Raw genomic sequence first — 12365 nt, forward strand, 5'->3', positions numbered from 1 at the left:
ATTGTCCAATTCAATTGAACTCCCGGTGCCGGGCCGGGCTTGGCTAGGCGGACCCGAAACCGGCCCGAGGTAGGCGAGTCAACACGGAGGAAGTGGCCCGAAACAAGCCCAGGATAGAGTCGAGGGGTGGGTTGATGGTGGACCAAGTTGGATTTGCTTGACCAGGGCACGGCTATAGTTTTTGTTGGCTTGGGCCAGGCCAAGAACGGGTCACGCAGGCCAGGTTAAAAACGCGACCCGAGCGGCGCGCTGGATCGTCCCTGACGTTTGACCGGCCCTAGACCTAGTTGGGGAGACACTAGAAAGTAGAAAGGCATGATGCAGAACGTAGTGTGACATCCGAATAGCATGAGTCATGACCCTTGCTCCAAGTTACAAAACTACTTAAACCAACGGCACATACACAGAATCAACCTCAAAACCATCAATACCCTATTTCTCCGCCATTCCTCTTCTTACACTCCCCTCTCGTAATTAACGATTTCTCCCTTTTCTCAATTTCTCCACTATTTCATTTTTCTTAATTAATTTGTTTCTCACAATTTTAATTATTTGTTTGCAGGTTTAACAAAGAAAGTACAGAAAAAAAAGATGGGAAGCACAGATTTATCATGGAAGTTAGCAGATCATCCAAAACTTGCAAAAGATAAGATAATTGCAATGATTGTGCTTGATGGTTGGGGTGAAGCTAATGCTAATCAGTACAATTGTATTCATGTTGCTGATACTCCTACCATGGATTCCCTTAAACAGGTCTCTGTTTTATTTTTTATTTTTTGTATTAAGATTTTATATTTCATATAAATTACATTAATTTTTTATGTGGGTAGTGTAGATTAGTTGTATTTTGATGAACTTCATTCTTATGTTGGTATATTTTATATAGGTATTTGTATTTTGATGAACTCCATTCTTATGTTGGTATATTTTATATAGGTATAGTGTAGATTAGTTGTGTTACTTCAATTTCACTTGCTTTGATTGTGCATAGATTTGAGGTATTAGTTGAAGAGTTGGCTTAGTTCCTAAAGTCATGAGATGTGATACTCGTGACCTGAGTTTAAACCTGTCAGCATCAAAATCGTCCCTTGTGAACTCCCTTCACACCAAAACTTAAAATAAAATTTGCTATGATAATATATATCCTTAATGAATTACCTATGATTGTCTATTTAATTTGTCTATTTAATTTACCTGCAATTGCTTGGGTAAAACGGTCTTACACAAGTACAGTGTAAGATGAATTATGTGATTGCCTATTTAATTTTGTGGCATTACTAGTTAATAGTCGTGCCTATCATTTGTTACCTATTTATTCTTCGTAAGAGGTATTTTAATCAAAGTTAATTAAATACCCGGGGCGAAGCAGTAGTTTGGTTATACATCTGTTGGTTGCCTTTCTTTTATGTTTTTTCATTAATTGGAATCATATGTTCATGTAAATTTGATTAATCACTATGTGCCTACTGTAAATATAGCTGCATGGTCATTGTTCCTTTGGATATGACAGTCATTTGTATGAATTTAACTACAAATATACAATGAAATGATTTATAGTGACTTTTTTAGTTCACTGTTCTATTTGCTGATTGATGATTATTTTAAGTAATGAACTTACAATAGCATTCATTGATTGATTGATGTCTTGTAGGGAGTAATGATATATTATGCGGATTTATGTATTTATGTTTACTACGTAGTATTCTAAACTTTCGAATTGAGAACTAATTAGAGCTTCTAATTGATCACCACGTCCGACATTATGATGGTCTAACCTAAAACTTATGTAGATAATTGATTATATAATGTAATCATTGGATGGCAATAAAGCGGCTCTCAAGAGTCAAGTCTCATGTAGTAAATGTATGTTAATGAAGATTTTGCCGTCAATTATGTAGGGCGCTCCAGATAAATGGAGATTGATTAGGGCTCATGGAAAAGCTGTGGGGCTCCCAACCGAGGACGACATGGGCAACAGTGAAGTTGGCCACAATGCTCTTGGTGCCGGCCGAATCTTTGCTCAAGGGTGAAGCTCTTTCCCCCTGGATATCTTTTGTTTATAGTCGTTGATATGCTGCTTGTACTTGGTTATTACGTATGTTTGATGAGATTGGCTGATGGTTGAATGTGACTTATATTATACCTTAACCCTTCATGTGATCCTTGATTTGTGCAGTAAGTCTTAAATAGTTGAATTTAATGGATTAATCTTAATGATTGTTAATGGCAGAAGAATCCAACTGAATTGGGTGCATCTAATTATCTAAATTTTTTTAGTGAAATGCAACATGTTGTAGTTCAATGGAAAAGATGGATACTGTAACATTAACTGAACCAAGTTGTGGCGTGGGGGCTTTGGGTGTAAGGTGTTATCCTTGAAGCTAGCATTTTAGTTTCCTTAAATGTGATGAATCATCTATATAAGATAGATGACAAACACAATATACCATCCTAGTGTCAGAGCTATGGGTATTTGGTCCCATGCTATAGGTACCTGGTCTTGATTTCAAAGCACTAACCAGATTACTGAGTTGTTTTAGCTAACGATGTAATTTCGAGGGAGTTATTGTTTGTTTGTTCATTAATCAGATCACAGTATTGAACCGTAGAGCTAGGAGACTACTATCTTTGTTCTCAAATCTGACAGAATTTTGCCTCGTCCCTTTGTGCAGAGCGAAGTTGGTGGATCTTGCTCTTGCCTCTGGAAAAATTTATGACGGTGAAGGTTTTAATTATATAAAGGAGTCCTTTGAGACTAACACTTTGCACCTTATTGGGCTCTTGAGTGATGGTGGTGTGCATTCTCGTCTTGATCAGTTACAGGTATTCCTCTTGCACACTTTTGCTGTACTCCTTGTTTTCGTTAAAACAATTCAATTGATTTAATTGGTCTTCAACTTGTCAGCATGTCATTTTCTTTGACTCATCATCTGGTTTGTTTTGCAGTTGTTGTTGAAAGGAACTGCAGAACATGGTGCCAAGAGGATCCGAGTCCATATACTTACTGACGGTCGTGATGTTTTGGATGGCTCAAGTGTTGGGTTTGTGGAAACTCTTGAGAAGGATCTCTCAGAGATGCGTGCTAAGGGTATTGATGCACAGATTGCTTCTGGTGGTGGTCGTATGTACGTCACAATGGATCGCTATGAGGTTGGTCTTTCTATTTTTGTGATCAACTTGTATCTCTTTTCAGGAAAATATATGTGCAAATACTATTTCTCCTTGACATATGCGTATGATCTCATATTGTTAATGCATGTCCTTACTTTCGAGTTGCATTGGCTGATTTGGAACCATGATTCTGTTTTGAAAAGTTCTGCAACTTTTACTTGTTTGGATTTTCGCCGCACCATTGTTTCTGACATTTACGCTCGTGATTGTACTTGTTGACTTGCATTTTTGGTTGAATAGGGACTTGGTTAAGTGCTGCATATTTGATTAAGAATATGGTGGATGTTTTATTTGCTTAATTCAATACTGAATAATTTTCTTGTCTCCAGTTATCTGATGTGCATCTCGATTTATGTTTCCAACGCAGTATTAAATCCCAGATTGAATTCATACATATTTTTCAATCAATTGCTCATGAATTCGTTTTCATCACTTCACAGAATGACTGGGAAGTTGTGAAACGAGGCTGGGATGCTCAGGTACTTGGTGAAGCCCCATACAAGTTCAAGAATGCAGTCGAGGCTGTTAAGACATTGAGAGCAGAACCAAAGGCTAATGATCAGTACTTGCCCCCTTTTGTTATTGTTGATGACAATGACAAGGCTGTTGGTCCAATAGTTGATGGTGATGCTGTTGTAACAATTAACTTCCGTGCTGATCGTATGGTTATGATTGCAAAGGCCCTTGAATATGAGAATTTTGATAAGTTTGACAGAGTTCGCGTTCCTAAAATCCGATATGCTGGCATGCTTCAATATGATGGTGAGCTGAAGCTTCCGAGCCACTACCTTGTTTCTCCTCCAGAAATCGATAGAACTTCTGGGGAATATCTAACTTACAATGGTGTGCGCACTTTTGCCTGCAGGTATGCGTTAATTATTTATGATGTTGATTTATGACCATAAATAATCAAACTATGTTTTGTCAGATTAGTGAAATCATTTAGGCTTTTATCTTGGCGTTATATGGTTTTCGCTGTTGCGGTTTCTGTTTCTTTACCATAAATGGCATATGCAATCTTATATTGCAGTGAAACAGTCAAGTTTGGTCATGTTACCTTCTTCTGGAATGGAAATCGCTCTGGGTACTTTAACTCAGAAATGGAAGAGTATGTGGAAATTCCCAGTGACAGTGGCATTACTTTCAATGTTAAACCTAAGATGAAGGCTGTGGAGATTGCTGAAAAGGCTAGGGATGCTATCTTGAGCCGCAAATTCCAACAGGTGATTGTTGAATTCCTTGTCTATAGTTTTCAAAAATCACATTTTCCGACAAAGTTTTGTTAACCAGTGGCTGTCACAACTGTTCAGGTTCGTGTCAACCTACCTAATGGTGACATGGTGGGCCATACCGGTGATATAGAAGCCACAGTTGTGGCTTGCAAAGCTGCTGATGAAGCTGTAAAGGTATAACCATTTGCACCATCTTATGTTATGAAACTGCTGCAAGCAGAGTAGCAGACTCGTTAAATGAGATTATAGTTAGAGTGACAACCTGTCAGAACTTGTTGAAGTCTTACACTCTTTTCCCTTTTTTCTTTTCCTGATCTGTCATTGATTTCTTATGCCTTGATTTCTTTGATACCGAGTTGATGCTTTGGTAGTCTCTCTTCTAAAATACTCACTATTGCAGTATTGCATTGTAAGTGACAATTGCATAGTAAGTGACAATTAGCCGTTGTAAGATGCTTCTTATGTGAGCTATAAATCTTGCTATTCCCTAACTATTTTCTATTGTTTTGATAATAAATCTGTAAGTATCATTATGGCTGCAGTTGAATGATAAAATTTTTGACGCAATTATCATTATGGGTCATTTTGTGTTTTAGTACATAAGGGTAAGGCTGTGTTCATCTGATCTTCCTCTACCTAGCCTTAGGCGGGAGGCTTGAGACATTGGGTGATGTTGTAAATTGTAATGTTTAATGAATCTGAAGAATTGTTTCCTAGACGGAGTTTCCAGCACCCGATTGTCTAGCATGAGTTATATAATTCAAGTTTTTTAGTGAGATTTTTTTTGTGAATTGAAAGTAATGAATTAAGCCAACACTGTTTGATGGTGGGAACCAACCTTGTTTTAAAGACTTCAGATTACAAAAAGAATGAGATATTTCATATTTTCATATCTTCGTCGCTCGCATTTAATCAAGGGTTAATGCTGTACCTAGAATTCTTGCTTTCTTTCGGGGAAAAAAAGAGAGATTAAAGAACACTTGCTTTCACGTGACTCATTCATATGTGCTTTATACGGAGTATACCATTATTTTTCTAATTCATCATCGAATCAATTTTGTCAATTACAGATCATCCTTGATGCAATTGAGCAAGTTGGTGGGATATATGTTGTAACTGCTGATCATGGAAATGCTGAAGACATGGTAAAGAGGGACAAGAAAGGGCAGCCACAGCTTGACAAGGCTGGAAACATTCAGATTCTTACGTCTCACACACTGGAACCTGTAAGTAGTACTGTATAGTTTTTGTACGAGCTTGGTGTGCTGATAATTGATATTTCCTATATGCTGGAGACTGACAGGGGGGAGTGTGATAGTCTCCCAAACAGTTCACTTGAAAGCCTAGAAAACTTGTGGCACTCGCTCAATTCAGTACTTTCACAGTTCCTTTATGTTTCATCGGAAACAACCTCTTTGTGTTTTTAACATTATAGGGTAAGACTGAGTACATCAAACCCCCTTAGACCTTACTCTACCATAAATCAAAGTCTTGGATATACTAGTGATGTTATCATTGTCGTGTGTATCGCATGGGAGTATATTGGCGTCCTTCCTGTGAAATATTTGGGATTCTTTGACCGTTTCCATTCCCTTTGGAGTCACAAACTTATTGTTGGGTGGACTAGGATGGAATAAAGCAAAATGACTGACTAACCTAGTCAAACCTCTTTTGATTGCAAGGTAGCCTTTAGTCACTTGAGGTACTTGTGTAAAGTGGTGGTTTGGCCATTAGCTGTTTCCGTTTCTTGATGTGTATCTACTGGAACATATACGCGTACAGTAAGACCAATGTGAGATGATACTTGAACCTTATTGTTATTTCGTGTCTGCATCATGAAGTAGTACGTAATTATGTACTGCTATGACATTGTACGAAGATTACCCCATTTGAACCTCTTTCTGTGCATTATTGCTGTTATTAGTTGCATGTTTGGAATCTCATTCGCCGTCTCCTTGGTTGGCAGGTGCCTATCGCAATTGGAGGACCTGGACTTGCTCAGGGAGTAAGATTCCGCAAGGATGTTCCTACAGATGGCCTGGCTAATGTAGCGGCCACAGTGATTAATCTACATGGATTCGAGGCTCCTAGTGATTACGAGCAAACCCTTATTGAGGTTGTCGACAACTAGACAAACTAATATATTTGGTGGAGACAAATTTATATTTACATTTACTCTAATAAGGGATTATGCCATATTGATATGGGTTGCCTCTTCTTAACGGAGGTCGCCCCTTCATTTTGTTAGTAACTTCCATTTTTAATTAGACTAGTTGTTGCGCCGCGCCCTCCCGGGCGCGGAGCCCCAATTTGATCTTCTGTTTTCGGACACCCGAGAGGAGTTTCGTGTATGTGTTGTGGCTATGCTTAATTTCCTTTTTCGCTGACAGGCCTTCCTGTGGGTGCACATAGGACCCCAGTAACTCGTTAGCTTAGTATATTATACAGGATTACGATGTGTCAAGCCGGAAGATATATATAAAGAGAACTTGCAGAAAAGATAGTTACTTATACACAATATCTAGGGTGCATCTAATAGTCATTGATTACATATTAACCGCTACTGCCAGGAGCCAATTGTTCATATTCCTTTGCAGTTTTTTAAAAAGCCACCCTAACATTAGATTATGTGTGCTTACATTGGTAGGTATTCAGCGTCTTCAAAACCGGTTCAAAACTTGCTAAGGTAGCTTAATAGAATCCTGTTGTTTAGTTTAGAGAGACCTGCTTGAGCACCCACTCCAACTGTTGTGCCCTGGAAAGAGTTGTGCTAGACTGCTAGGCACTACCTGTACATACAACCTTGCATTCTGTAATTTGGTCTCTATGTAGTCGAGGTAACTCTCTTTCCACAAATACTATCTTACAACCAGTTGTATATTAGCATTGTACAACCGTCTCAAAGTTGTTGAGTTCTTTACACAAAGTTGTCGAGCTATTTTATAAGTTATTGAGCTAATTTAAAAAGTTATTGAGTTTAATAATTATTCCCCTTAAGCTCAATAACTTTGTATTGTAACTCGACAATTTTGTTAGTAAAGCTCGACAACTTTATAACAAAACTCGACAACATTAAAAAGGTTGTACATAAACTATATACAACCAGTTGTATAATCTACTAATTGCTCTCTTTCCTGCAGGAAAAAAACATGTAGATATATTGTACGTTGTTGAATTTAGTTTGTGAGCATATCTACATTTTGCATAGTGCATACACAACACACTATACCTTCCATAGGTGCCCTAGGTGTTATATTTTTTGTATAAAATGTGAGTGATTTTTTAAAATAATACTCAAAAATAAAATATTTTTTATTTTGGGTTGGTTTTAAAACTATTTATTGAAATGGTGTTCACGTAGGCTCGGAATTTCTGGACCTGAATGGCGTGTTTTGTGAAGGAAACCCGCCATCAACAATGGCGTGTTTAATATAACTTTTTGAAAAAAAGTAAAAAAAAAAAAATTTGAAGTTGGACCATTGGCACTGGCGTGTTTTGGTTTGGTTTTCATAAATCATGTACTCTACTGCTATCCATTATTCACCTGCTAATTTCTCAATAGCCCTTCTACCTTTTTAGTTTTTAATGTCTACCCACAACAATCAATCAGCTACACTCCTCTAATCCCATTATATCATCTCCCAATCATGCAAACCACCATAAGCATTCCAAAGAAATCGCCTCAACAATTAAGTTATCATTATTTTTGAGCCTAAGGACCTTCACCATAACCATGGTCAATCGCACCCCACAAATTGACGCAACCTCCATTAGCCGGATAGGCTTTCCACATCGTCGCCACCACTCCTCAACAATTCATCAATTAGATCCGCATAGCAGCGTTGGCAGTGATTCGTAATCGGAAAGTATGATGTATGGTTCGGTGATGCGTAAATCAAATAGGAGGCTGATAAAATAGGAGTCGTGGTGAGCTTGTACCGGTGAGGTGATGCTCACGGTGGATGATGATGATGATAATGATAATAATGGCTATTCGATAAATGAAGAAATTGAGCACGAACTGTCAAATTTGAAGAAAAAAGGCAGGAATTTTTTTGGTTGACATACACGCCATATCTAATGGCGGGTCTCTATTTTTTTTTTTTTTTTTTTAGTCCGACAGTAAACACGCCATTATTAATGGCGTGTCTATCCCGTGTTTCAGGTTTTGAAAACCCGAGCCTACGTGGATACCATTTTGACAAATAGTTTCAAAACCGACCCAAAACGATAAATTTTTTTATTTTTGAGCATTATTTTAAAAAAACCGTTCATAAAATGTCCACCGTGATTACCTGCATCAACAAAGTGAGGGGCACCAAAGAAAAAGCCTCCATAAGAGTTGTTCAAAAGCAATAATTACCTGGAAAATCAACACGGACAATCCCACCACGTTGTTTCTGTATGACAATACCTTCCCACCAGCCATCGCTCTGCCATGCATCTTTGACCGTTAAATTCACTCTCCAGTCACGTGCAAAACGCAATATTTTCCTTGGTTTCGACCCACTCCCATCATTGATTTCCTTTTTTCGAGAAACCCCAGGCTCATTTGCGTCAGACGAGCCACCATTGGCCTGAGGTGATACAAGAGTTGGAAATTTTGGATGTAATCGTTTAATTTTTTATTAAAAGAACAGACGATTATTTGGTTTAATTGTAATAGTCGTGTGTTGATTCACCCATCTAGGACTACAAAGCAAGCCTACATCACATCGATAGATACTAATGTGGACAATTCATATACATGATGTTACCTTCAATCAGAAAAGCATATTAATGCACATGAAGGATACATAAAATATGGTAAATAATTTGTGCAGAAATAGCAAGCAACTCTAAGCATCAGATAAACGCCAAAGAAGCTTTTAAGAGAATATTGTGCAGAGAGGCAGAGACATAAGTGAGTCCTTAAATGCGTATTGCCGAGATCAATTCAACGACGATAAGATAACACCATAGATTTCGTGTCATTATTTGGTTATTAGTTACCAGAGAAATTTGGTTAACAAAAGGGGTTTTCAAAACAGTTACATAGGGTTTCCCGATTTTCACCAAACTCACACCCTCAAACTGAGCTTTTACAGTAATATAGTGAAAATTACAAATTACCACCTAGTATTTAACGTATTTTACAAACTACCACCTTGTATTTCGTTTATTACAAATAACCACCTAAATTACACTGTATATATCCGAACTCCCACCATCTTTCATTCCCGGACATCGTTTAACATAATTCCCGACTCGTTAAATTAATATACTATAGAAAGACCAAAATACCCTTACTTTTATCCACACCAAACACTCATTACCATCTCTAATTAAACTACAAACAATCAAACTCCAAACTCCTTAAACTCAATAATACAATCACAATCAAACTTAAACTCAATAATACAATCACAATCAAACTCCAAACACTCCACCACCGAATTACTCCTCAAACTAGTTTCCAGGAACCATTCATTTTTTTGAACGAGATTCCAACTCCTTATGCCAAAATGAATATGATAAGGATCAGGACGCCGAGCACTATCATTAACATTATTTAATGAATCTATAGCTTGTCAAATGCAGTTAGTATTCATAGGTTGGCGTGGGTTTCTCAGGAGGTTTAGTAGACGGTTCATAGGTTGGCGTGGGTGGTTGACTGGCAAGAGAAAGTTCGTGCTGGTGGTGGTCAAGTGGGGGTGGTGGGAGATGTCAGATATGGTAAGGTGGCGATGGCAAGAGATGCTTTGAGTTTGGTGGTGGTGAGGCATAACAATCTGTTTTGATGATGATAATTTTTTTGGTGTTGGTGATTGGCAAACTGATGATGAAGATAAGTGAATTATTGGGGGTGTTGTGATGAATGATATTTGTTTACTTTTTTAATTTTAGGTGTTAGTGTGTGTTATGAGTGAATTAAGATAAGGGTATTTTGGTCTTTCTATATAGTATATTAACTTAACGAGTCGAGAATTATGCTAAATGATGTTCGGGAATGAAAGATGGTGGAAGTTCGGATATATACAGTGTAATTTAGGTGGTTATTTGTAATAAACGAAATACAAGGTGGTAGTTTGTAAAATACGTTAAATACTAGGTGGTAATTTGTAATTTTCACTAATATATACTCCCACATTTTCTAGACCAAAGAGAATGGGTAGCTTACATATAAGCAACAGTCAAATACATACAAGCAAATAACACTAAAAAGTACGGAGTATACACCATCCAACAACAATACCCACATTCTCCCATTGCCTGAAAGGATCCCCCAAATTTGCAGGGTAGGGGTAGGATATACTAATGTACCTACCTTTACAATAAGGGGAAGCGTCTGACCCGAACCAAAAACAGCATCGAATGACTGTTACTTCACAGTGATCAGAAACTCAACCAATTTACAAAACACCATCACAAACATAGTCACAACAAAGTATATCTCGAAACCGTTCATATATGATATATCTCAACTATTTAATGTCACTCTCATAGATCAATGAACTGAGAATAATTATAATCAACATATTTTAGTCAATTTTGGCTGAGATTGGGGAGAATAAGGACAAGTCAGTCAGAATATTGAATCTCAGACACAAAAGCTTAAACCACAACCTTCGCATCAAACAACAAAAATTCTTCAGCTAATAAGACATGATATAAGACAAGACATGATATAAGACAAGACAAGACATGATTGACCCGCAACAAAACCTTATAATCTTATTAGTAATCCAAAACAATTGAAATCCCCAATTTAATTGTGAACCATAACCCTAATTCGTGATATTTAAGTGATCTGAGAATTTAGGTTGATTCAAGTGATGAATTTGAGATGGGAACCGGTTATTTGAAGCAATTTGTGTGAGATTTGTGAAGGTTTATTAAAGGAGAAGTGAATTTGGGAAGGATTAAGAGAGTAGTATTTTATGAGAGAAGCAAACGAGAATGCGAGATGGGTAAGAAAATGTAAAATGAAGAACCAAACCTTAAAATTTAACATGGCACAAACAGAAAACAAAGAGTGAACTAATCAACAAAAAAATAGAAAATTGATAATGGCCCAGAAAACAAACCTATCGTCGTCATCATCAGCATCACCACCATCGTCTCATGCCAGTTCATCATCATGACCGACCGACCGTGGTATCGCGTCGAGAGAAGAGAGAATAGAGGAGTAATGTGAAGAATGAAAGAGAGAGGCTTTATGAGATGGAAAGGAGTGGATGAGAACAGAAGAAAATATGATAAAGCAGTGGACGAAAATGCAAGAGAAATGGAGGGCATGGATTAAAAGGGAAAGATCAAGGGTGGAGAAGGGACTTGAGGGGGTAACTATTCATTGCTACAGTTCCTCAAGTTCCCTCTTTTTAAGAAGTAAAGATGAGGATGAGATACTCTTGTGAGTTGTGACTTTTGTTTTCCATCATAAACTTGTTTTTATTTACCCAAAAATGATCCGCCAATCTTCCATTCGTCTTATTCATTTTGTATTTTCTCATTGTAGATTTATTACTCATTCAATTGCCTAAAACTTGCAATTTTTTTTTTGCGTAGTTGCTCTTTCATGTACACATTTTACTCAATTATGGACTTTTTTTCATAATATTTCCATCCTCTACCCTCTCTTTAAAAAAACCAACTATTCTCTCTTCTTCTTCCTCAAACCATAAGTAAATTTTCCGGTTGACATTTTCGCATTTAAGTAATTGATTTTATATACCTGTTGATCCGATGACCGTCAAACGTGAGAATAATTTACTAGATGTTTCTGGAAATTTCTTTGTTACAAGTGAAATCAGGTTGTGGGAGTTAGGTTAAACGTAGACATTAACAAAAGTAGCCATTTGTTTGTTTAATTGGCTCTAAGGGATTTCATTGTCGATAGTGATGCAACTTGTTCAATTGTTCAATTGCAAATGTTGCGTCACAAATAGGGATGGCAATGGATCGGGTATCCGCCCCGGATCC

At 37.4% G+C, this 12365-nt stretch overlaps 1 protein-coding gene across 1 annotated transcript; it reads left to right on the forward strand.

Annotated features, from left to right (window-relative positions):
• Positions 1–373: 373 nt before the first annotated feature.
• On the forward strand, positions 374–11867 carry LOC141600669 (2,3-bisphosphoglycerate-independent phosphoglycerate mutase). Its single transcript, XM_074420913.1, has 11 exons — positions 374–470; positions 563–753; positions 1899–2026; positions 2673–2823; positions 2947–3150; positions 3612–4036; positions 4202–4394; positions 4482–4577; positions 5474–5629; positions 6370–6675; positions 11778–11867. Exons 2-10 carry the CDS (start codon positions 592–594, stop codon positions 6532–6534), a joined length of 1680 nt encoding a protein of 559 aa, XP_074277014.1. The 5' UTR covers positions 374–470; positions 563–591; the 3' UTR covers positions 6535–6675; positions 11778–11867.
• The last annotated feature ends 498 nt before the right edge of the window (positions 11868–12365 follow it).

Source organism: Silene latifolia, chromosome 1 (assembly GCF_048544455.1).
Source record: "Silene latifolia isolate original U9 population chromosome 1, ASM4854445v1, whole genome shotgun sequence".
NCBI lineage: Eukaryota > Viridiplantae > Streptophyta > Magnoliopsida > Caryophyllales > Caryophyllaceae > Silene > Silene latifolia.

What these genes read in the sequence shown, in the direction of transcription:
- LOC141600669 (XM_074420913.1), top strand. Translation starts at nt 592, where the DNA reads ATGGGAAGCACAGATTTATCATGGAAGTTAGCAGATCATCCAAAACTT. An exon ending in TCACAATGGATCGCTATGAG is followed by an intron (nt 3,151 to 3,611) that starts GTTGGTCTTTCT and finishes ATCACTTCACAG; the next exon opens with AATGACTGGGAAGTTGTGAA. An exon ending in CTGCTGATGAAGCTGTAAAG is followed by an intron (nt 4,578 to 5,473) that starts GTATAACCATTT and finishes TGTCAATTACAG; the next exon opens with ATCATCCTTGATGCAATTGA.